Source organism: Saimiri boliviensis, chromosome 6, assembly GCF_048565385.1.
Source record: "Saimiri boliviensis isolate mSaiBol1 chromosome 6, mSaiBol1.pri, whole genome shotgun sequence".
NCBI lineage: Eukaryota > Metazoa > Chordata > Mammalia > Primates > Cebidae > Saimiri > Saimiri boliviensis.
Genome location: NC_133454.1, coordinates 58,481,246 through 58,507,261, shown reverse-complemented (window position 1 = coordinate 58,507,261; position 26,016 = coordinate 58,481,246). Strand labels below are relative to the sequence as shown.

Sequence of the window (26,016 nt, the reverse complement as noted above, 5' to 3'; positions counted from 1 at the left end):
GTAACTGCAGCAATTTGGGAGGCCAAGGCAAGTGGACCACCTGAGGTCAGGAGTTCAAGACCAGCCTGGCCAACATGGTGAAACCCTGTCTCTACTAAAACATACAAAAATCAGCTGGTGTGGTGGCACACGCCTGAAATCCCTGCTACTCAGAGGCTGCGGCAGGAGAATCGCTTGAACCCAGGATGTGGAAATTGCAGTGAGCCGAGATTGCTTCACTGCACTCCGGCCTGGCAAATGAAGTGAGACTCTGTCTCAAGAAAAAAAAACAAAAAAGGAGAAAAGGAAAGGAAAGAAAATAAAAAAGGCACCTTTCTCCTTATTTACAGTGGAACGTAAGATTCTCCAGCTGTAAGTCACCAGCAGCGGATTCCACAGTGTGGGCATGGATTAGGGTCCCCAGCAGAGGGGAGGACATGAGAGAGTGAAGTTGGAATGAAGAGTTCAAAGAACCCCCAGGTGAGTACATGAAGGAGCTGGGGTAAGAACTCTAGGGTTGTGAGGTGAAGACCTGGGCTACACAGAGGGGCTCAAGATGGGAGCTGCAGGATTGGACTGGGGTCATATCTCAGCCCCAAGCTATCCTCCTTTTTTACTCGTTAGTATCTCTCGATGCCTATTCCAGGCCAGCTTCCCCTTCTTTCTGAGGCCTTATCTTTTTTTCTAAAGGCCCCACTTGAGGATCCACTGACTTCATAATCCCATCACTTTCTGGGATGTCTTGCATCCGCCCTGCACACCATAGCCAGAGCTGCCTTTCCAAAATACGAATCCAACCATGTTTAAAATTCCTCCATGGTCCCCTCTGGCCTACAGAAGAGAGTACTTCTTTTGTGGAAAATGAGATCCTCTAAGACCTGGCCCCTATCCCCACTCGGCTCCCATTTTTCAACACTCCTTGCCTCCCATGTTTAGTGACAAGGACCTGAAGTGCTCTCATCCCCGGCATGCGTCATGTCACAGCTTCAGAACCTTTGTTCATGTTGGTACTCCGGCCTGAATTGCTCTTGCAGTCTTCTTTGCCAAGTCTTCCCCACCCTTTAAGACTCTGTTTGGAATTCTCTTCCGAAGCTTTGTGTCCTTTAGTGGAAGTCACGGACCCATTCATTCTTAGGTTCTCTCACCTCTGTTCCCTAACATCTCTTATGACTTGGGCAAGTTATTAATTCACCTGAGCCCTCATTTCTTCATCTGCACAATCAGAATTATTCTTTCTTTTTGTAGATTTGGTGTGATAGTAAGTGAAATAATGTATAAAAACCTTAGCTTAGTCCCTAGCAAAGAAGAGCCTTCAACTAAATGTTAATTTCCTTTTCCCATCCCCTTCTTAGTCAATTGAATTTATGACTCGCAGGGCAGCATATCGGTTTTCCTTTATGTTCCTCTGTGCTACCCATGCATGCCTACATCATTATTATTACTTTTATTATTGGTTAATATCATTATTTGTTTTTTGCTTGCAACATTTACTGTAACATAATAGGCATTAACACGTCTGTCTTCCCAAGTTCCATGCAACTGGAAGCTTCTTCTGAGGAAGGCTCATGGCTCATCTCTACAACCCAGCACTTTCCAAGTTCCTAGTGGAAATTATTATTATTATTATTATTATTATTATTACTGTTTTTGAGATGGAAGTTTGCTCTTATTGCCCAAGCACAATCTCGGCACAATCTCGGCTTACTGCAACCTCTGCCTCCTGGGTTCAAGTGACTATTCTGCCTTAGCGTCCCGAGTAGCTGAGATTACAGGTGCCCACTACCATGCCTGGCTAATTTTTGTATTTTAGTAGAGACGTGGTTTCACCATGTTGCCCAGGCTATTCTCGAACTCCTGACCTCAGGTGATCTGCCTGCCTCAGCCTCCTGAAGTGCTGGCATTACAAGAGTCACCGTGCCTGGCCTAGAAATTATCTAGTAACAAACTGAATTCAACGAAGGAATGATTTGCTTAATTCCTCTCAAGTTGTCTGAGAGTGGAGGCCCTTATAAACTGAGGTACTCATTTCCCCAGACGCTGGGAGTGTTGCCTGCTGATGGCTCACAGTTGAGTTCCTCCCTAAAAACTGCCCGCAGCCAAGTGGAGCTGCTGTGCCCAAAGTCAGCACCCTTCCCCAGGGCCAGTCACTACCCAATGGCGGGTCGGTGTGGGAGAACAAAAGCACTCCGTTACAGGGGAGGTTCCCAAGGTTGCTCCCTATAGACCTCCTGCATGCAAATCTCCTTTCAGAGTCTGTTCCCGGAAAACCCAACTCACCATCGGCCTCTTGCTTTCAACCAGGCCGTTCCCTGTTGCCTGTAAAACAGAATGCATTTTCCAGCATTTTTCTTACTCTTTGATACTGGAAGCAAGTGATCTTTCCTGAGGACTTTTTATTGCCAGAAACAGTGGAGAAATACACAGGACATAAAAAGTCTCCCTTCTACGCTCCTTCATTTTTTACTGAAAACATTCTCCTTTGGGCCCCCAATTTTAGTTGCTAAATCTTGTAGGCCCTATGACAATAGATTTAAGTGTGCAAAAGTGCTAGTAATGGTGAATTTAGTTGAGACAAAGAACTCAGGCCAGGAGACAAAGAACTCAGAAATCCTAGCACTTTGGGAGGCTGAGGCAGGCACATCGCCTGAGGTCAGGAGTTCAAGACCAGCCTGGCCAACGTAGTGAAACCCTGTCTCTATTAAAAATGCAAAAATTAGCTGGGCATGGTGGGAAGGGGTGCCTGTAATTCCAGCTACTTGGGAAGCTGAGGCAGGAGAATCACTTGAACCAGGGAGGCAGAGGGTGCAGTGAGCCGAGATCGAGCCATTGCACTCCAGCCTGGGCAAAAGGAACGAAACTCCACTCAAAAAAAAAAAAAAAAAGAACTCAGTAAAGGTCAGCTAACATTTGAGAAGAAAGCTCAGTCACTGGGGTTGAGATTAGGGCCACAGTAAGTTCTCACGGTGGCAGATGGTAGGGGAAATGCAATGGCAACAGGCACTTTCACTCACTCAAACCTACTTTCTCTACTTTTTAAGATATGAGAATGACCTGGAAAGAAATTATTTAATAACCTATGAAGACTCAGGTTAGCATGGGGCTTGGGGTGGAGTAAGGAAGTTTTTCTGAGGAAGGGGCGTTTGAACTGGGGTTGAAAGGAGGAATTTTGCCTGTCTGCACATGAAGACCTCTTGCCACGATGACTTCAACAGGAGAGAGAAATGGGCATCTCTGGCAGCAATAACTTCTAGAAAGAAGGGGAGGGAAACCCCAGGGAGTAGCAGGGGCTGGGTAAGAAATTCCTTAGGACTCTAGGCCACTCAGTTGTGGCAGCAACTCAGTCATGACCATCTCTACTTCAGGGCTATAATTCAATCAATGTCCATCTGTATTCTCAAACTTTAAGGGTTACAGGGTAAAATGGCGCTTTTATTACCTTACTGTGGCTTCTTTTCCTATGCTTTTTTCCCTTTTCCAGCTGAAACAGATAGCCTTCAGAATTGCTACGGCTAATTATCGCTTGGTTTCTTTGACTTCTCTCTGAACTGAGTTGGGATTCACTTTCTACCCTTGACAGTATAGGTGGAAGTGTGACGCTGGGTAAGGCCCCTTCACTGGGCTGCAAATCGGTCAGTTGCACCAAGGCTTGCTGATGCTGCTCCATTATCTGGGTGAGCCATGAATCTGGAGAAGCTCTAACTGGCTGTCTGTCAGAAGAAGAATGGAATTTCCTTAATAAAAAAAAAAAAAGCAAAAATGTATTAATAAAATCTGGATACATAAGACCCTGTAGCAGAAAAGTCTTTCTGAAGCATTAACTTGATGTATTTTTCACTCCCAAATCAAATTAATGACTTTTAGCTTAATCTTTTTATGAATACATTACTTTCTTACTTATCTTAAACTCCTCCTCTTTTCCCCTTAAGACATTCTACATTTTATTTGGAACTTTTGTTTAATGCATTCAGAATAGAAAAATACACCATTTTGAAAAATCAAACACCTTCCCACTACAAAATACCTAGAAATGTTGCATTAAATTAAACATCCTTTAAATATATAGTTGCATTTGTAAGATAAATAGAAATCTCCAAAGACCAAAACCAAAAAAGGAATAAAAACCAAGGCAGATTTTAGATTAGCTGAAGTTATATCTTTCTTTATTAGACTTTTGGGTCTAAAGGCTTGAGTTTTAGTAGTTATTGCCAGCATAGAATATGCAAGATCTTGGTCCTGTGTGAAGCAAGGAATCAGAACTAAGATCTCTGTATGAAGATTATAACTTGAGGTGCTATATCGTCAATTAAAAGCTAGATTAATTAAAAACCCATTCACCAACCATGAAAAAAAACAAGCAAGCCTGTCTGTCTCAGTCTGGGCTCTGAAGAGAAAAAACAAAACAAAACACCACCACCCTCTCCGCAAAAACAAAAACAGAAAAACCCCAACGACAACGACAACAACAAACTGTTGTGAATATCTATAGGACAATATTTGGAATTCAAATTTACCTTGCCCACATAATCATGGAAATCCAACACCAAGAAACTAATATAAAAATGATCTTGAATAAGGGATACTTCTGTAGTAAACGGCAGAAGCAAATACAAAACTTCTTTGCAGAGATACACTCCCACCCAAGCCTGCCTAGGTTTCCACGGAAAAGGTGGCTAAACATAAGTTCACAATCCAAAGTCCTTGCCCATAGGAGGAAATCATCTACCAAGTACGACAGTCAGCAGACACACATGCACACACATGCAAATAGCGATAGTAGACTTCCAAGAACTTCAGATAATAGAATATTAGATAACATTCATAAGGCAGGTTAAGATGATTAAAAACATGAGAAAAGGGGCCGGGCGCGGTGGCTCAAGCCTGTAATCCCAGCACTTTGGGAGGCCGAGGCGGGTGGATCACGAGGTCAAGAGATCAAGACCATCCTGGTTAACATGGTGAAACCCCGTCTCTACTAAAAATACTACAAATTAGCTGGGCATGGTGGCGTGTGCCTGTAATCCCAGCCACTCAGGAGGCTGAGGCAGGAGAATTGCCTGAGCCCAGGAGGCGGAGGTTGCGGTGAGCCGAGATTGCACCATTGCACTCCAGCCTGGGTAACAAGAGCAAAACTCCATCTCAAAAAAAAAAAATAAATAAAATAAAATAAAGAAAAAAGGAGTTAAAAATCTGAGAAATATTTTAAAATCCTGTATTTTGGGAACAACAACAACAAAAAAAAAACAGAGGTTTTAATCAGAACCAAATAGAAATTCTAGACATGGAAAATACCATCATTGAAATTTAAAACTCAATGAATACAGTAAAGAGCATATATCAGACACAGGTAAAGAGAGATTTATTCTGCTGGAAAATTTGGCTGAAGAAATTTTTCACAAAGCAGCACTGAGAAATAAAAGATGTAAAACAAAAACAGTTAAAAAGTCATGCAATCTAGAAGAAGAGAATCTAACATACAGCTATTCTCTACAGGAGAAAACAGAGTAAATTTGAGAGACATAATATTCAAATGGAATATGTGTGATGATTTTTCAGAATTTATGAAAGAGATGAATCTTAAGATTTAGGAATTATAGAAGAGTCTCAGGTTGAATTAAAAATGTCATACCTAAACATAAGAAACCAAGAAACAGAAAAGTCATGTTTTCAACGAGTTGAATTCTTCACAATATTAAACTATAATTCAAAATAGTAAGTTCATGTAAAGAAATGTTCATGTAAATTTACCATACTTGCTAAAAGAACTTCTAAAGGATTTTGCTCGGCAATAAAGGGTAACATGGAAGAAAGGATGTGAAGAAAAGACATTAATAAACAATTGGCTAAATATAGCACAGTATTAACTCTGTACAACAATAATAAAAGCAGTGACTAATTTTGAAGATAAGGTGATAGGCAAGCTGCTGAACAAAGCAATATATATGACAGGAAAGGTGACTGGATTAAAACAATCTCATAATTTTGAACATGTTTTGGAGGAAAATACAAATATTAACTTAATGTTAGACTAGTTAAGTACGTGACTTACAATAAAAGGCTATAAAGAGAATATATACTTGCAAATCAGTAGAAGGAAAAATAAAATTCTATCGTGTTAATAGAGGATATAAAAGAAATAAAGAAGTACAGAGAAAGTAGGGTGATTCAGAAGGACAAATTAGGATGGTAGAAATAAATTCAAAGGTATCAGTGCCACAATAAATGTAAGCAGCTTCTGTGGTTGGTTTGTTTTTTTGAGACAGTGTCTCAGTTTGTCACCCAGGCTGAAATGCAGTGGCACGATTTTGGCTGACTGCAAACTCTGATTTATGGGCTCAAGTGATCCTCCCACCTCAGCCTCCCAATTAGTTGTGACCACAAGTGCACCCCACCATGCCAGGCTAATTTTTGTAGACATAGGGTTTTGCCGTGTTATCCAGGCTGGTCTTGTACTCTTGGACTCAAGCAATCCTCCCTTCTCAGCCTCCCAAAATACTGGTATTAAAGGTGTGAGCCAGTGCACTTGGCCTATAGTTTAAAGTCACTAGCTAAAAGTGAGTTTAAGAATGAAAAAAGAAATAAAATCCAACATATTATTTAAAAGAGACATACCTAAATCATAAGAAGACTAAAAAGTTTGAAGATGATGGAAAACATATACCTGACTCAATGCTAAATTCACTGGAGGGTTTCATTCTGAAGAAGCGAACAAGTCTCCCTGTGAAGCACCAAGCACAGATAATAAATCTGACCACCAAGATAAAAGACCTAAAACCTACAGGAAGGGCCTCCTATCAGATGGCCGCCACAGATTGTTCTGCAGATGCTCAAAGTCAACAAGCACTGTCACTCAGAGCTTCCAATAAGCTTTCTAGTCCCTCGTACCTGATCACGAGAAGACAATCAAGAACTGCCACACATCTGACACAAGCCCTAAGGTGGAAGGCAGCAAAATAGGGGAAGAGAAATAAACATCCCTGACAAAGAACTGGAGGAAAGAGAAACGAAGCAGGGAATTAAAAAGACTTAAAAATTCAGTCACAAGGGCCCTTATACCCTATTTTGCCTTGTTAAAAATCCATGAAGATGTTGCATCCATGAACAAAAACATGGGGTTATAAAAAGAGAAACATGGCCAGGCGCGGTGGCTCAAGCCTGTAATCCCAGCACTTTGGGAGGCCGAGGCGGGTGGATCACGAGGTCGAGAGATCGAGACCATCCTGGTCAACATGGTGAAACCCCGTCTCTACTAAAAATACTAAAAATTAGCTGGGCATGGTGGCGTGTGCCTGTAATCCCAGCTACTCAGGAGGCTGAGGCAGGAGAATTGCCTGAACCCAGGAGGCGGAGGTTGCGGTGAGCCGAGATCGCGCCATTGCACTCCAGCCTGGGCAACAAGAGCGAAACTCCGTCTCAAAAAAAAAAAAAAAAAAAAGAGAAACATTCAGAAAACAGTAACAGAAACAACAGAAAAACAAAAACAAAAACAAAAACAACCCTCTCGTAAATCAACAAATATGATAGCAGTAGAAAGGTTGGAAGCTAGAACTGAGAAACCCTCCCAGACAGTAAAACAAAATTACGAAGAAATGGAAAACAAAAGAGAAAAGGAAAACAAAATCCTAATGACAGTCCTGGAAGAACACATCTGAATTACAGGAGTTTCTAGAAAGAGCAAACAGAGAAAATGGTTGAAATGAACTACCCAAGAGACGACTCAAGAAATTTTCCCAGAACTGAAGGATGCACATTTTCAGGTTTAAAAGGCCCAGGCCAGTCTACAAAAATAGACCTATACCAAGGCATGTTATTAAGAAATTTCATTTCAATAGAGAAAAAGAAAATATTCTAAAGCTTCCAGAAAAAAAAAAAAAAAAAAAAAACAGTTTATATACAAAAGATCAGGAATGAGGTGGCTTCAGATTCCTCAACAGCAACACTGGATGCAATAAGGCAATTCTGAGGGACAATGATTTTCAATCTAGAATTCTACAATCCTCTGCCAAGCTGCCAATCAGGGGCGAAGGCAGAACAAAGATAATTTCAGTCCTGCAAGATCTCAAAACATTTACCTCCCAAGCAATGGAGGGTGTTCTCTACCAAAATTAGAGAGAAACTAAGAAAGAGAACGGGGATGGAAAAAACAGGAGAAGAGTGAAGAGAGTCTCCTTGAGGACATGGAGATTCTCAAGGATAATATGAGCACAAGAGTGGAATGCAGTCAGAAAACAAGTATGGCACAAGACACTGGCACGCTGAGAATTGCCCATCACCCTGTCCCCTGTCCTTATACCACATTTCCAATCTGAAGAAGACACCAGAAGGGGCGCTCAAACAAAATAAGGAAAATGTGAGATACTGAAAAAGGGAATCCTATCAGAGGAAAGGCAAAGGGAATCCTCAGCAGGATAGCTTTGTAGCAAGTCTAGAAAGAGAAAGAAAGTAAAGGTCTCTAGAAAGTCCGCCTCTGGCCGGGCAAGGTGGCTCATGCCTGCAATCCCAGCCCTTTGGGTGGCCGAGGTGGGTGGATCACTTCAGGCCAGAAGTTCGTGACTAGTCTGGCCAACATGGGGAAACCCGCCTCTACTAAAAAATACAAAAATTAGCTGGGTGTGGTGGTGCCTGCCTGAAATTCCAGCTACTCGGGAGGCTGAGGCAGGAGAATCACTTGAACCTGGGAGGCAGAAGTTGCAGTGAGCAGAGGTCTCTCCGCTGTACTCCAGTCTGGGTGACAGAGTGAGATCCTACCCTGCTAAAAAAGAAAGAAAGAAAGAAAGAAAGAAAGAAAGAAAGAAAGAAAGAAAGAAAGTCTGTCTCCAAGAAAGAGACCAGAATTAAGAAACTGACCCATGGGGTTGTCCTTACGGAAACTTATACTAAGAGGCTACTCAAAAGTGTAGGATCCGTTAGCTAAATGTACAGAGAAAATTAAGCAAAAGAAGTTCAGGAGGTTGAGGCTGCCAAAAAAAAATTTTTTTTTAAAAGAAATTTAAAAAAGGGACATGATTACAGATATAATAAAGGTGAATATTAAAGTTATTTAAATACTATGAAAAGCTTTATGACAGTACATTTTAAAGCTTAGCATAAAAGGAAAATTTTTGCTAGAAAACATAATTTATTAAACTGATTAAAGAGAAAATGAAAAGAAGGCAAAGTTTTATAACACTTACAGTAAGTGCATCAGGAATTTAAAATCTGCTCACAAACAACAATAAAAAGCCAAAGGAAACCCACCCATGGTCCAATAGTTTTAGAGGAAAATTCTATCATCAAAACTTCAAGTAACAGATAAGGCCAACTGTATATACAGTGTCCCAGAAGATGCAAAAAGAGGAAATAATCCTCAACTCATTTTATAAGGCTGGTATTATCTTGATAACCCACCCAGTCAAGGCCAGTGGCAGAAAGGAAAATTACAAGCCAGTCTCACTTTACGTATATGAAAATGTTAACTCCTAAACAAAGTGCTAACACATCAAATAAAGCAACTTATTAAAAATGCAGTATGACTAACTGGGTTAACCCTCGATATAAAAGGATAGTTCAGATCGGCCAGGCACGGTGGCTCAAGCCTGTAATCCCAGCACTGTGGGAGGCCAAGGCGGGTGGATCACGAGGTCAAGAGATCGAGACCATCCTGGTCAACATGGTGAAACCCGTCTCTACTAAAATACAAAAAATTAGCTGGGCATGGTAGCGCATGCCTCCAGCTACTCAGGAGGCTGAGGCAGAAGAATTGCCTGAACTCAGGAGGCAGAGGTTGCAGTGAGCCAAGATCGCGCTATTGCACTCCAGCCTGGGTAACAAGAGCGAAACTCCATCTCAAAAAAAAAAAAAAAAAAAAAAAAAAAAAAGGATAGTGCATCATCAGAAAATCTGTTAACATATTTCATCACATTAAAGGATTAATGGAGAAATGTTTCAATTAATGCAGAAAAAGTATTTGATAAGATCGAATACCCATTTATGATAAAAGTTCTTTCCAAAGAGGAATAGGAGGAAATTTCCTATCTATCATCTATTTATCTATCTACTAAAAACTAAATATTATTTTTAATGGTAAAAGTTTTAGAAACAATCTCTCTAAAATAAAAATATAAAAAATAAAAAGACAAAGATGCTTCCTACTTACCATGATCTCTTCTAGGGAGCTAATTTTAAATCTTATTAAATGTACATTTCATAGCACAAAGTGTAGCACTTAAATGTTCTCTGATCAACTCACGGAGGAATAATTGTCTCCCAATTTTGAAAGTAAGTTCCTTGAAGGTGTCCCACACACCATACTTTTTGTACCTTGTATAGTATTTAGTATTGTAGTATTATATTCAGCACATTAGGTGCGAAGAAAGCATGTTTAATTGAAGAACACCAAGAAGTGGTGCCTGAAGTAATTTTTAAAATAACTTTCATTTTCCTGTTAATAGAAGTTATACTTCTACATTGTAGGGAACTTGAACTGTTCTGAAAATATAAAGAATAAATTTTTAAAATCCCAATCTCTCTTGCTAGAGATAACTACTATCGGCATTTTGGTAAATTTTTCTTCTGTGCATATTTTAACACAGTAGAGCTCATACTCCTTAAATGTAGTTTTTATCCCACCAGTGTCAGGCAACCAAAGGTGTAATTTTGTACTTTGCTATTTTCTTCCTATAGAAGCATTTCCTCACAACCATAATTTTTAGTGGTTCCATGATGCTAAATATCATAATTTACCTAAACATTCCCTATTATTAGATTTTTAGGTCACTTCTATAAATGGAGATATTTTTGTACATACGTATTTTTCTATATTTTAGATTATTTTCTCAGGATAGGCCATGCTAATGTTGGAGATCATTTGTTTCCTCCAAACACTTGCAACCCTGAAAACACACTGAGGTTTTTTGGCTGGGTCCCTCTGTCCTCCTCTACCTCCAACTTCTAGTTTAACTACAGTGGAAAAACAGAGGGGACAGGGAAGAGGAAAAGAAATGTATCAAAAGTAGACTCTTGGCCAGGCGCGATGGCTCACGCCTGTAATCCCAACAGTTTGGGAGGCTGAGGCAAGTAGATCACTTGAGATCAGCCTGGCCAACATGGTGAAACCCCATCATCTCTATTAAAAATACAAAAATTAGCCTGATGTGGTAGTGAATGCCTGTACTCCCAGCTACTTGGGAGGCTGAGGCAGGAGAATTGCTTGAACCCAGGAAGCAGAGGTTGCAGTGAGCTGAGATCACACTGCTGCACTTCAGCCTGGGCAACAGAGTAAGACTCTGTCTCAAAAAAAAAAAAAAAAAAAAAGAAAAGAAAAGAAAAGGAAAAAAGGACTCTTTGAGGCAGGACTCAGAGCTAAGGAAGCTGTCAGGTGAAATCTTCTCACCTGTCCATCCCTATGAAGTCACCTTCCCCTTCTCCCTCTCCTGTCTTTCTGCAGCAGCCTCTCCTTTCTCCTCTAGAAAACCACTTGAGAAAAAAGAATTCTTACCATAGCATTTCTAAGTTTTTATATCTTGTCTCTGTGTAAGGCTGTTGGGGTTGTTTCTTATTTTCGGTTGATCCATGAACATTTATGTGATAAACAAACTGAGAGCCTTTCTGGCTCAGGAGCACGTGTCTCTTAGAAAGTTCATTAAGGTTGTTCAAATCCATATCAGAAAGGGTGTTGGCGTGTAGCTGCTGATATGAAAATCTTTTCTCTTCTTGTTCTTTGTGTTCTCTTTCTTCATTAACATTCAGCCCGGAGTCATATCCAGTAGAGTTTTTATATAAGACCTTGTCAGAAGCTTGTTTTGGTGGAGTAAATGTATGAGAGGTTTCTTTGAGATTCTGGCTCCTAAGTGCCCTTGAGTCTTGTAAGTCATTGTTAGAGGCATGCATAATCACAATCGATTCATGCTTTGTTGAAGTATCAAGAGGCTTATTTACGTTTTGTTGCTGCCTGGGAGAGTTATTCTGGTTCCCCTGACTGGCAATCACCTCCTCCTTTGTGAAAGACTTCAGGCCATTCTGGTGTTTATGCTGTTTTCGAATCTTGGGCTTGGCTGGTCTTCTGGAAGGTTGATGGTCATTCACCGTTTCAGAAGGTTGCCCTCTTGGTACATTGCTTGATTTGGTACTTTCATATTGAGACCAGTGTTCCTGGTAATTCTAAAGAGATATTTTGGGTTAATGTAAAATTGGAAGACTGGCACTCTTCACAAATTTTAAATTAGCATTTTTCATATTGGGCATTGAGACTTCTAGGAAGGTGACCAAAGAACTGAAAACAAATAAAGAAAAAGTAGAGGATTTTGTTCTAATTTCAGGCAATTGGAGAGTGAGTAGCTGGGTGATTCCTCCTGGAAATTTAGGATTATAAGCCTAGAAAGAAATAGAAAGCTTAGAATGGGCTTTATATTAAGGACAAGTCTTTGGCTTAAAAGTTTAAGTTTTAAAAGCTAAGTCTTTGATGTAAAAGTGTTGCCAACTTGGGAAGGGGTGGGGAAGCTGGTTACCTCAAGAGACGCAGATAAAGTACGAATGTGAATCTGCGTCACAATATGCAAGCTTATTTTAAGTAACATGAATGTTTTTAAAAATCTTAACCAGAAAACACTAATAATTTGCTTTACAAACCAAGTACAAATTTAATATTAAATACAACTCAGATGATCAAATCTTTTTACTCATGCTGGTTAGAAGCTAGAAATGACCTCTTCACCAGATGAAACAAATTAGATTTTATTCAGAGGATTATAAAAGAGTCTGTACTGTGATAGGACATCTGTGAAACCACAAGGGTTGTTTTGCTTCTGTTCCTTAATATAGCCTGCACTTAGGCAATCAAACATCTGGGGGAAATATTTCAATTTCAGTACAGTCTTTATGCTTTTCAAAGTCTCCTAACAACAAAATGTACTCCTGGTATAATAGATACACTATGTAACTATATCGTGCTATTGCCGTTTAGAAATATTTTCCAAGGAATAAAGCACTCATTACTTTGTGAAAAACTAGCTGAGTTAAGAGGCCTTTGCAAAGAATGATTAAATGCTTATTGAAAGCAGGAGGATGACCATATGCATCAGTGTATTATATAACTGCAACATATTTCTTCCTTTCTGAACACTTATATTTTAAAAATCTCTTTGGCTTATATCTATAAAACATTAACTGAAAAATGCAACAATTAGATGAATGATTATTTTACCTTGCCAAAAAGAATGATCAAATTACTGTGATAAGAGTTCAGCTTTGATTTCACTTTTCTGATACATTCTGATACAATTATTAAGACTCATCTTATTCCTACATAATATTAAGTAGTGTTCTATTTCTAGTAAAATCACATTATAATGATAATGTTGAGATTATTAAATTTAAAACAGTAATATGCAATATTACTTATATTGTATTTTTAAAAAATAATGGTTTCTAATTTGAAATTTAGAAGTCGTTCTTTGAGAATTTGAGCTTTCTAGGGGATTGGCCAGGCTCTGATTAGCTCCAGTATACTCTAAATTTTTACTTGTGGTGCTCCAAAAAAAGGAGAACATTAAAAGCTTCTTTTCTGTATTCCAGGTAAATTACAAATATTCCTCCCATGCAGAAATTGAGCTGCATGGGGAAATGTGGGCAGGAAGGCTCTGCAAGTAATAGCTCCAAGAAAGTCCTTCCTTGTAATGGATCCAGAAAAATAATTGCTGTCTTACAGTGTTATAGGTGTGGTTGTGAAACATAGCAGCTCTTTTTACGGCTGGCAGCACTGTTCATGAAGGTAAAAAACGCCCCCCTTGACTTCGACCTAAAAATGTTAATTGATGTTGATAATGTCATTCTTTTCAATATTTGTTCAGCCTTTAACTCACTAGAGAAATAACCAGGATGCTGCCATCTACATGTACTTTTCCTAGCTTTCTCTCTTAATTTTCACCAAAAAAGAAAATACCTACGTCTCAGAAATTTCTTTTCTTGGGTACTAGATCTGAAATCCTGGGTTACCACTTGATCTTAATCTCGTTATTACCTTTGCTGCCGACAATTCAGATCATAAAAGTACTCTTCACAGGGTGCTTTGACAAGGCCAAGGACTCATCATTTTATGAAACTTCAATTGTCTCAAGTGTTAAACCCGCTATTCACATAAATATAAGTGCCCAGAGATGGCATTTCAGTCCCCGGAAAGGAAGGCATTTATGGGCTTGATATGATTTTTCTCACCTTCCAAGCAGCCTACTTGAGATCTATGGTTTACTGAAGATTTATTACCCTACAATTGGGGCATCAGGTGTCACTCTTTAGGTGGCAAGACCTGAGTTCCCTGAAGTTAATATACAAAGCCATTCTCCGACAATTTAATCTCCATCAGCACTGAAATCCTCTATTCCATCCTGCTCTCACTGGGGTTCTTTTGTTACCAACACTCGCAATCAGTGCATACTACATGCACTCAGAATAACTGCTTAATGGGAGTAGGTTTTTATGTCACACGCAGAGTGTTAGCATGGGGGAATCCTGATGCCTAATGCGGGGATGATAATTTCTTAGTAGGACTCATCCTTAGTTATTAATGCTCATTCATACTGCGCCAACCATGAGAAGTTTGCACGCAACCCTGTGAAAGGCAGCACCTGGCTGTTTCTCTTTTACGGCTTCCCTTTTCACATGTCATAAGCAGATGGGACAATGCATGCTCTGATCGCAACCAAAAAGTTCATCTGCCTCAACACAAAAGCCACTCCTGCTCTGAGTTAACCTGACTCAACCATGGAGTTCTGAGAGCTGTGCCTGGGCTGAGATGAGCTCTAAAGTGGAGACATTTGTGTTGTGTTTTGCTCTCTGCTGTGTGTATGAACAATAAAACACGAATACCTTGAGATTGAGATACAAATTCCATCTGATAATATTAAGAGAATCTCAGGCAAAAATACTAATTGGCTCTACTTTTCTCTGTGGGTAAGGAAGAACTCTGTGTTCAGATGAATAGAAGAAGCAGATAGTGATAATGTTAGAGAACATCAAAAGTGTTGGAGGCAAAACCAAATTAACAGCTCTTTGGAAAGGTGGAACGATTACTTAGGATTTGATTACAAGGGCTTTATATGAATGAGTAAAAGGTCCTACAATACCTTTCATACTATCATTACCTTTTCTTTGCCTGGAAATTTAAGAGTTATTTTAGAGGGATAACAAAGAACGCATCCTATTTATCCTTTTGAAGCATTACTTACCTGGGGAACTTTTTATTTTTTTCTACTGACATGTTTCTTGCCTGGTGCCATGGTGTGAATGTTTGTATCCTCCCTAAACGCGTACGTTTATCCTAACCTCCAAGGTGACGCTATTTAAAGGTGGGGTCTTTTTAAGGTGACTAGGTCAGGAGGGCAGAACTCTCCTGCATGGGATTGATGTCCTTATAAAATAGGCTCAAGGAAGCTCATCCATCCCTTCCACTGTGTGAGGACACAGTGAGAAGATGTCACCAATGAACGAGGAAGCGGATTGTCACCAGACTTGGAAATCTCCAGTGCCCTGTCCTTGAACTTCCAGCTTCCAAAACCGTGAAAAAAATCTCTGTTTATAAGCCACCTGGTCTATGGTACTTTGATATAGCAGCACAAAAGGACTAAAATACCCGGGAAAGATCTTCTGCCAGTGGGAATGTGCCCCTCACCCTGCCCAGAAACAGTCCTGAGCCTTATACTGAGTTCAGTCTGGGAACACAACAGAAGTGAGATTCAGAAAACCTGTGAAGATTCACAGACAAGCACAAAGTGATTCAGGACACTAAGACCTATGTGGCAAGGTTAAATGAAGAGAGATTACCTGGCTTCAAGTGAAGACTCTAGGCATGGATAAGATTCTTACACAGAATATCATGATGACCACCATTCTTAGTATTTTTAAAGTAAAAATACACAGGGTGAAATGGTCTCAGGCATATCTTCTCTCTTGCCTCGCCCTATCTCTGGCTTCTCATTCTTTCTAGCATGTAAATGTATTTAAGACTCTCCTGGCCGGGCGCGGTGGCTCAAGCCTGTAATCCCAGCACTTTGGGAGGCCGAGGCGGGTGGATCATGAGGTCAAGAGATCGAGACCATCCTGGTCAACATGGTGAAACCCCGTCTCTACTAAAAATACAAACATTAGCTGGGCATGGTGGCGCGTGCCTGTAATCCCAGCTACTCAGGAGGCTGAGGCAGGAGAATTGCCTGAGCCCTGGAGGCGGAGGTTGCGGTGAGCCGAGATAGTGCCATTGCACTCCAGCCTGGGTAACAAGAACAAAATTCCGCCTCAAAAAAAAAAAAAAAAAAAAAAAAAGACTCTCCTATAAAAAGAAGGAAAGAAATATTCACTTGATGCCATTCTCTAGTTAAATCCTATCTCCTTCTTAGCTGGGCACAGTAGCTTACGCCTGTAATCCCAGCACTTTGGGAGGCTGAGGCGGGTGGATCACTTGAGGTCAGGAGTTCGCGACCAACTTGGCAAACATGGTGAAACCCCGTCTCTAATAAAAATACAAAATTCAGCTGAGCATGGTGGCATGAACCTGTAATTCCAGTTACTCGGGAGGCTGAGTCAGGAGAGTCGCTTGAACCTGGGAGGCAGAGGTTGCAGTGAGCTGAGATCATGACACTGTACCCAAGCCTGGGTGACAGAGCAAGATTCTGTCTCAAAAAACAGAAACAACAACAACAAAAAGCTATCTCTTTCTCAATTCCCAGCGGTGTTGGCTGCACTGGCCGCTGCTCTGCATCTCTTAGGCTGACCTCTGCCCTCTGCCGTAGCACATTCCTTCTCTCCATCCCGCTGAAATTGCTCTGCTTTTAGTCACCAAATCCCATGGGCACATTTTTCTTGACCTTTTTATTTTCGAGTTATTTCAAACTTGCAGAAAAACTGCTAGTACGGACAACTCTAAAAGATTTTTTTTTTTTTTTGCATTTTAGGTTTTGGGGTACATGTGATGAACATGCAAGATTGTTGCATAGGTACACACTTGGCAGTGTGGTTTGCTGCCTTCCGTCCCCTCACCTGTATCTGTCATTTCTCCTCATGCTATCTCTTCCCACCTCCCCACCCTCCCGCCCCTCCCCCATTTCCCCCCATGGATTAAAGACTTAAACATCAGACCTAATACCATAAAAACCTTAGAAGAAAATCTAGGCAAAACCATTCAGGACATAGGTGTAGGCAAGGACTTCATGACCAAAACGCCAAAAGCAATGGCAACAAAAGCCAAAATAGACAAATGGGACCTAATCAAACTCCACAGCTTCTGCACGGCAAAAGAAACAGTCAGTAGAGTGAATTGGCAACCAACAGAATGGGAAAAAATTTTTGCAGCCTACCCATCTGACAAGGGGCTGATATCCAGAATTTACAAAGAACTAAAGCAGATCTACAAGAAAAAAACAAACGAGCCTATTCAAAAATGGGCGAAGGATATGAACAGATACTTTTTTTTTTTTTTTAGGCGGAGTTTCGCTCTTGTTACCCAGGCTGGAGTGCAATGGCGCGATCTCGGCTCACCGCAACCTCTGCCTCCTGGGTTCAGGCAATTCTCCTGCCTCAGCCTCCTGAGTAGCTGGGATTACAGGCACGCACCACCATGCCCAGCTAATTTTTGTATTTTTAGTAGAGACGGGGTTTCACCATGTTGACCAGGATGGTCTCGATCTCTTGACCTCGTGATCCACCCGCCTCGGCCTCCCAAAGTGCTGGGATTACAAGCTTGAGCCACCGCGCCTGGCCAACTCTAAAAGATTTTTATCCAGATTGAACAATTTGAAACATTGGGTCACATTTCATCATTTTCTCCATCACTCCACACATAAACACACAAACATGCATCTATCTACATGTATGTAATTATTATTGTTTGCATTTTTGGTATTTAGTTTTTCCGAGCCATGGAGCCTTCCATATGTGTGAGCTGCGGGTGTAATGCCCCTTGCACAGCACCTCACTGCTGGTACCTGCTTAGATTAGAACAGTGTCTTCGCCACAGCACCGTCTGAGTCCTGGGATACATAAGGCAGACAGCAGCACTTACCAACTATGTCAACTTTTCCCTCCCTAGACCATACAAACAGCAGCGGGAGCTGTCATGGTTCCTCATTCCTCCTTCTGCTTTCACACCTTTGCCCGCATTTGTCCTTCTAGGGGCAGCTGAGATACTGACTCCTATGGGGGGTATTTCTCTGTCTTCCTAGGGCAGAATTAGGTGCACTTTTAGTTCCACTGCATTTTGTGCTCACGTCCATATTACTGCATTATAATGATTACATAACTGTATTCTCACTAAAGTGCTGAACTCCTGGAGAGGAGGTACCACTTCACACACACAAAAAAACAAAAAACAAAAAAAACAAAAACAAAAAAACCACCTTTCTTCAAGTTTTGCTTACTATTTTAAAGAATTTTTGTTGTTTGTTTGCTTTTTTTCTTTAAACCATATCCTTTTGGGCCAGGCATCTAATCCACAGTGCCTAAAATGTAATAGATACTCAATAAATATTTGCTGTGTGAAATATTTTGATTTTGCATAAAGATATTTTGCATTAGTGAGGGTTATTGTTGTTAGGGTAGGTTTATGAAACTTTGAAAGTCATCTTTCAAGAAAGAAATTTCAAACAAGGCCTATTTTCCCTTGAAGATATACTAAATAATCTTTTTATCTGTATTTTGTATTTTTTAGAGACAGAGTCTTGCTCTATTGCCCAGGCTGGAGTACAGTGACATCTATAACATTGAATTCCTGGCCTCTAGCAGTCTTCCCTCTTTGGCCTTCCAAAGCAATAGGATTATACGCATGAGCCACTGTGCCTGGCCCGTGATCTTTAATGTTTCTTTAATCAGTCAGTAAATATTTATTGAGTATCAGCCTTGGGCAAAGCATTGTGGTAGGTGATGTAGAGAAAAATACAATCAGTACCTTTAAAGTTCTTGTAGTATAGTAGGTACAAAAGAAACACAGGCTCGGTGACTCATGCCTGTAATCCCAGCACTTTGGGAGGCCAAGGCAGGTGGATCACCTGAGGTCAGGAGTGTGAGACCAGCCTGACCAACATAGTGAAACCTATTTTTAGTCTCTACTAAAAATAAATAAATTAGCCGGACATGGTGTCTTGTAGTCTTGGCTACTTGGGAGGCTGAGGCAGGAGAATCACTTGAACCTGGGAGGTAGAGGTTGCAGTGAGCCGAGATCCTGCCACTGCACTCCAGCATGGGCAAAAAGAGTGATACACTGTCTCAAAAAAGAAAAAGAAAGAAAGAAATACAGGTAGCAGCTAATGAGACTGGCCAAATATGGCAGCCCCTGAGCCAGTGGTCCAGACAATAGACACAGCAGGAACTGAGGGCAGAGGAGTGGGGTGGGAGAGGCTGGGAATCTCCATGCAGAGGTAGCCCTTGAGGGAGCACTAAAAAGAGGGCATTGGACTAGGGTAGTTGAAGAGGAAAAAGAAAGGCAGCCTGAAGTGTCTGTGTACCAGAGTGCTGGGCAGTTCACAAATTCTTTCCACCTAAAGAATGGAAAACATCCCTTAGGCCATTCGTTGTTATTGTCATTTTAGATCTAACACTCTTTAGATGTTTTGCTCCGCAATGTCTTCATTCAGGAATGGGTTATAAGCACATTAATTACAGTATACACAGAGAATAAGAAGCATTCTTTTGACTTTCTTTCCCCCCCGCCCAAGATGGACTTTCACTCCTGTTGCCCAGTATGAAGTGCAATGGTGTGATCGCGGCTCACTGCAACCTCTGCCTCCCAAGTTCAAGCGATTATACTGCCTCAGCGTCCCGAGTAGCTGGGATTACAAGCATGCACCACCATGCCTGGCTAATTTTGTATTTTTAGTAAAGATGGGTTTCTACATGTTGGTCAGGCTGGTCTTGAACTCCCAACCTCAGGTGATCTCCCCACCTCTGCCTCCCAAAGTGCTGGCATTACAGGCGTGAGCCACTGTGCCCAGCTTCTTTTGGCTTTCTTCTGAATTTCTTCCATACAAAAGTTTTACTGCCTCTGTCAAAGGTCATGCCATAAATCAAGCACTGTGATTTTACCTTGATTATTATTATTTTTTTCAGTCTCCATAGAGACTATCAAAAATTGCCAATGCCAACTATATTTCAAGTTTTCATGGTGGGTATTAGGCAAAGTTTTCAGTTAGCAATAAATGTACCTTGTATAAACTGCACTAGTTATGATATTGCCACTGGGCAAAGCTTTTTACCTAATGATCATTTTATCATTAGCTGAGAATCCTATGGTTTTCCTTAGTGACAATTATGAAAGCTACAGGTTACAATAATCTTACATGCTTCAAATGTATTTTCTATAGTAATTTAAATAACTAGAAATACATGGTCATAGAATTCTAGCATTTTGCAGCTGTGATGGACCTTAAAGACCATTTAGGCTAATCCTTTGTTTAATAAAGAAGAAACTTAAGGCTTTGAAAAAGTTGAGGTTTGTCTAGTCATGCATCAAGTAAATAGCAGGTTGAGGCCCAGAAATTCATCTCCTGTGACCCAGCCATTACCCATAATGCATGGCAAGCCTTAAGGTATTTCCTTTGTCCTGGTTCCTGTTGACCAAGCTCCCCTGGCTCTCTGTCAGGTCTGGGAGTGGATCCTGTCCTGTACACCCCACTGCTATGAGCCATTTCAGTCCCCATCCTCTCAGCTTCTAGGTGTGGCCTCACTGGCATCAACTTTCAGGAAGCTCTGGGTGAATGACTTTTTATTTCTTTTTTTGCAACTCTTAAGAGCGGCCTGGAGGCCACCGGGGAGGAAAAGAGATGATTTGGGCTGTCCCTTCTTTGTAACCTCCCTGAAGCTGGGATAAAACTTACTATTTTTATTACTATGATTATCACTGTACTTAGTTTTAACTGGTGTCAACAGGCTCTATAAGCTCAGTAATTTCAAAGGACTCATCTCTTCTTAGCAGGGATAAAACTTGGTCCAAGGTGGGCTCCACATTGACCCTCAGCTTACAGTGCTTTTTCTGTTTCTTTTCTTTCCTTTCTTTTTTTTTTTTTTTTTTTTTGAAATGGTGTCTCGTTCTGTCACCTAGGCTGGAGTACAGTGCCGTGATCTCAGCTCATTGCAACCTCCACCTCCCAGGTTCAAGCAATTCTCCTGCCTCAGCCTCCCATGTAGCTGGGACTACAGGTGAGCACCATCATGCCTGGATAATTTTTGTATTTTTAGTAGAGACAGGGTTTCACCATGTTGGCCAAGCTGATCTCGAACTCCTGACCTCAGGTGATCCACCTGTCTTGGCCTCCCAAAGTGCTGGGAATACCGGTGTGAGCCACTATGCCTGGCCTTTTTCTGTTTCTTCTAGAAAACCAGTGTGGAGAATTGAGGCTCTGGGAATTCCCATCCATTTTGTTTTTTTAGAAATAGTGTCCCCATCATCTGGAATAATAAGTAACTGCCAACTCCAAAAGGAATCACACTTGAAAGTAGCACAGAATTGGACAATTCTTGGGAACTGTGATTTTTCCTGCATGTCTTTCCATGTCTCCCTTCTTTTTCTTTCCTTTTTTTTTTTTTTCAGATGAAGTCTCGCTTTGTTGCCCAGGCTGGAGTGCAGTGGTGCAACCTTGGCTCAGTGCAACCTCTGCCTTCCAGGTTCAAGCAATTCTCCTGTCTCAGCCTCCTGAGTAGCTGGGATTACAGGTGTGCACCACCATACCTGGCTAATTTATGTATTTTTAGTAGAGATGGGGTTTCACCATGTTGGTCAGGCTGGTTTCAAGCTCCTGACCTCATAATCTGCCCTCCTTGGCCTCCCAAAGTTCTGGGATTACAGGCATGAGCCACCTACCGTGCCCAGTCCCCATGCCTTCCTTCTGTGTGGGGTTTTAACTCAGTATGTTTAAAGTGTGGTATGATTATTTTCTTCCAGCAAACAGAATCCTTGGAAAAACAGGTAGGGTTGGCTGGCTGAGCAGGCAATGGCTCCTCTGAGCAGAAGCCAGTCTCACCCATAGGAAGGTGGGTAGTCATTCTCAGACATAAAAATAAACCCTTAAGTAATAAGAACTCAGTCACGATCATTACTTATATTCAGCAGTATCGCTTGAAACACACTTAAAACGCAATCTAGCAGGTAACCTTTAGCTGTTGTGCTCTTTGATGCCATTTGTCTTCAGGATCGATGGCAGCATTTTCAATTTCCTTGGCATTCTGTATAGATGTCTTTTCTGTTGCTTTGATGGGGTAGGAGATCTAGGTAGATAAAACACATAGAGCATGTTAACTGGATTCACTTTAGTCTTAGAGCCATGGGGCTCAAGTCTGTGCACTCTAGAAAACGGTCCTGCTGGGCTAGGTTTTACTTTCAGTTCATTTCAAGGATTCACCCCATCAGTCCTCAGGGACCTGGATTGTTCCCAGGCAGAATGGGAATAAACAATGTTTTCTCTGTCAGGCAGGAAGAGAAAACTGGTGCTTTAAGGTCAAACTATTATTTACTTTACATGCTCAATACATACTCAGGGGACCCAATTTTAAAATAGTTATCCGAACTGGATGCAGCAAGTAAAGTTTAATCATGCCATTAGAAACACCATGAAATAACACTATACTCCAAGATGAATCCAACAATGTTTTCTACGCACGGAATGCTCACAGTGTGCCAGCATCTGTCCTAGGCCCTTAGCATGCAATGTTCTCAGGTAATCCTCACAACAACCTTATTAGGTATGCATATGTTATTACCCCCTTTTTGCAGATGAGAAAACAAAGATACGGAGAGGTTAAGTAATTTGCCCAGGATTAACAGCTAGTAAGTAGAAGAGCTGGGTAGTCTATCTCCAGAGCCTGCACATGCAACTATTTTGCTAACTCACTTATTAGAAAGTGAGTTATCCTAGACCTGCACAATTAGTAGTTTTGGTACTCAGATAATTTGAATAACAGAAGGTCAGTGGTTCTCAACTTTAGTTAGATATTAGGAAAACCGAGGAAATTTAAAAAAAAATACAAATGCCCTGATCCCACCTCAAATCCATTAAATAATAAGCTCTGGGGGTGGCCCCAGATATCAATATATTTTAAAAGTTTCCTATCTACTATTCAAATGAATAATTTAAAAAAGCCCTCTAGGTGGGTCTAATCTGTATCCAAGTTTGGGAACCACGAATGCAGGCAGCTACACAGGATTTAGGTCCCTAAATTATTTAAGAGCCCTTCATTGCCTCCATTAGTTACCTGTTTTAAATCACGAAATTAGTGTCTGGCTATGTGGCATTCTAGCCATCAGGATGTATGGCAGGAAGCAAACTTAAAGTTATGCAACCTTAATGCTGGAAAAGATTCTGGAGACAATCCAGTTCAACCTCAGGTACATCCACACCACCCCTGGTAGATGTTTACTCTCTATCTGCCTAAATTCATTCATCTCCTGGCAAGACTTACCTGTTTGTCAGTATTAGTATATGTTTAAAGATCTTCTATGAGTTGATAAGGAGAAAAGAAATCTGTTTCATGCATGATGAACATATTGCTCCCAAACTGAGCAAACTAAATGCCAGAAAGCTCTTCCTTATATGAGCAGATCTATGTCTTTCTTATTTTCTATCCCTCTGCCCTCTGGAATAACAATAACACAGAACAGGCTAATCCTTTCTTCAGACAACAGCTCTCCGCGGGTAGAAGCTGACTCTGGTCTCCCATGAGTGTGCTTTTTTTTTTTTTTTTTTTTTTTTTTGAGATCGAGTTTCACTCTTGTTACCCACACTGGAGTGCAATGGCACGATCTCGGCTCACCGCAACCTCCGCCTCCTGGGTTCAGGCAATTCTCCTGCCTCAGCCTCCTGAGTAGCTGGGATTACAGGCATGCACCACCATGCCCAGCTAATTTTTTGTATTTTTAGTATAGACGGGGTTTCTCGATCTCTTGACCTCGTGATCCACCCATCTCGGCCTCCCAAAGTGCTGGGATTACAGGCTTGAGCCACCGCGCCCGGCGAGTGTCCTCTTATTCAGAGGATCTGTCTCAGCCTCCTGTGCTGCATTACTCAGGTCAGCCTCCTTCTGCCTACTCTCTGCTCCACTGCCTGTAAATGCTGTCGAGTCTCTCCCTTCTGAACTGATGTAATTAGTTTTAAAATTTAGATTAGCACTTTACATGCATCTTATTACATTTCCTCTGGTGGGCTGCGTAGTCGAGAAGCAGCAAGGTGTACAACTAGGAAGAACTTGGGTTTTGGGATCTGTCCTGTTTGTGTTCAGACCTCCCCTCTGCTGTTTACTTTGACTTCAGACTTGTATTCAATGCAGAAAGAGGTAAAACATGTGTTAAATATTAAGCGATGAATAACTCTTTGACAATGAAGATATCTTCATTCCTTACCACTCAATATGGCTTCCCTGGACAAAGACAACATTTTGTTTCTTTTATTTTGGGTATAACCTTATTTCTACCTGAACTATCTCTATTAACTCTACTAAAGTCACTATCACAATTGTAGTACTTATGTATAGAGAGAGGGCAGATAGATGGGATGAAAATTAAAATACTTAAAGGTTGATCTGAAAGTGGGAAAAAATGAAAAATTCTCAACATTTTTGTGCTTGAAATTTCATTCCTAAAACATGACACAAAAGTGGATTATTTGATCATGGAATTCTTCTGATTACAAATGGAAGTAACCACCAGGTTTTGAATGATTCACCTACACTGCAAATGGAAAACTTCGCATCATGAAACAGTTCAACTTGTGCTGAAATGAAAAGCTTAGGACTATAAATGCTGCTGCTCGAGGTCAGGAACTATTTCTCATATTTCTTTCTTTCTCTCTCCCTCTTTCTTTCCTTTTCTTTCTCTCTCTCTCTCTCTCTTTCTTTTTTGACCAGGTCTTGCTCTGTGGCTCAGGCTGCAGTGCAGTGGCATGATCTTGGCTCACTGCAACCTCTGCCTCCTGGGCTGAAGTGGTTCTTCTGCCTCAGCCTCCCAAGTTGCTGGTACTACAGGCATGTGCCACCATGCCCAGCTAATTTTTGTATTTTTAATAGAGACAGGGTTTCACCATGTTGCCTAGGTTGGTCTCAGACTAATGGACTCAAGTGATCGGCCTGCCTCGGCCTCCCAAAGCACTGGGATTACAGGCGTAAGCCACTATACCCACCATTTCTCATATTTCTCCCTCAGTCCCTCTCACAATGCTAGTTCAAGATAAAACACTAGTTCATTATAAAAGTATTAGATTTCACAACTTTTCTCAACATTATAGCAAAGGTTTCAATCCTATATGACTATGATGTTCGCCAGAAACACGACTCATTTAAAAGAAAAATCTGATGTGGCATGTTGGGTGAAGAAATAAGAAAAATAAAAAACAAAAATAAAAGAAAAATCAACTCTGTCCTAGAAGAGAAATGAAGGTCAAGAGTAAAAAAACCTAACTAAGCAGACTTAGCAGGCAAGGAAATAATCCTTTGCAAACCTCAAAGTGGGGATGACTCAGACCAACTGTCATCTGGAGCCTGGGAAAAAAAGTTGAACTCTTTCACAGATCTGCCATGAGGATGCTGATTCCCTGACTTTTATGAATGACTAAGAAATAAAGGGGACTTTGTTTAGTTAATTCAGGTCTGTTGATACTGTTTGATTGACAACGATGGAATCTCTTATGTAGCACTGGTGAAAAGTTTGCAAATTAAAAATACAGTGTCCCGTGCTTCCTCTTCCATAAAATGTAGGATATTCACTATTTCCCTCCACAGGCTGTTTTGGTAGAACTCAGTGGCTGAATCACCCCAGTGAGATCCCTGGGTAAGTAAAGCATACTTCTACATTATCTCTTTGAAAGTGGAATGGGACACAACCTCTGCCAGCTATTTTTTTTTTTTTTTTTGTGAACCATTCTATTAATACCAATCAAATTGAGAAAATGGTCAAATGAAATTGCATTTTGAGCATCATAAGCTGTGTAATGTCTATTCTGTTAAATTGGGGCCTATAATTGCTTCTCTACTGAAAAGATACAACAAAGACAGCAATCATGGCTTGTCATTATCCCAGACTAGAAAACCGGCCTTTGCAGG

The 26,016-nt window shown here is 40.9% G+C and overlaps 1 protein-coding gene and 1 non-coding gene across 3 annotated transcripts in view; both read right to left on the bottom strand.

Annotated features, from left to right (window-relative positions):
* The window catches only part of JHY (junctional cadherin complex regulator), a 75,825-nt gene that overhangs the window by 13,635 nt on the left and 36,174 nt on the right, over positions 1 to 26,016 (bottom strand). For both annotated transcript variants that reach the window (XM_039471090.2, XM_074400745.1), the window contains exons 4-6: positions 22,081 to 22,194; positions 11,453 to 12,114; positions 3,416 to 3,710 (exon numbers count right to left, since the gene is read on the bottom strand). In XM_039471090.2, coding sequence (XP_039327024.2) covers positions 3,416 to 3,710; positions 11,453 to 12,114; positions 22,081 to 22,194 — 1,071 coding nt within the window. The remainder of the gene's footprint in view (positions 1 to 3,415; positions 3,711 to 11,452; positions 12,115 to 22,080; positions 22,195 to 26,016) is intronic.
* On the bottom strand, positions 20,041 to 20,180 carry LOC120364719 (U4 spliceosomal RNA). The gene has a single exon (XR_005579873.1). It is a non-coding gene; the product is annotated as a U4 spliceosomal RNA (small nuclear RNA).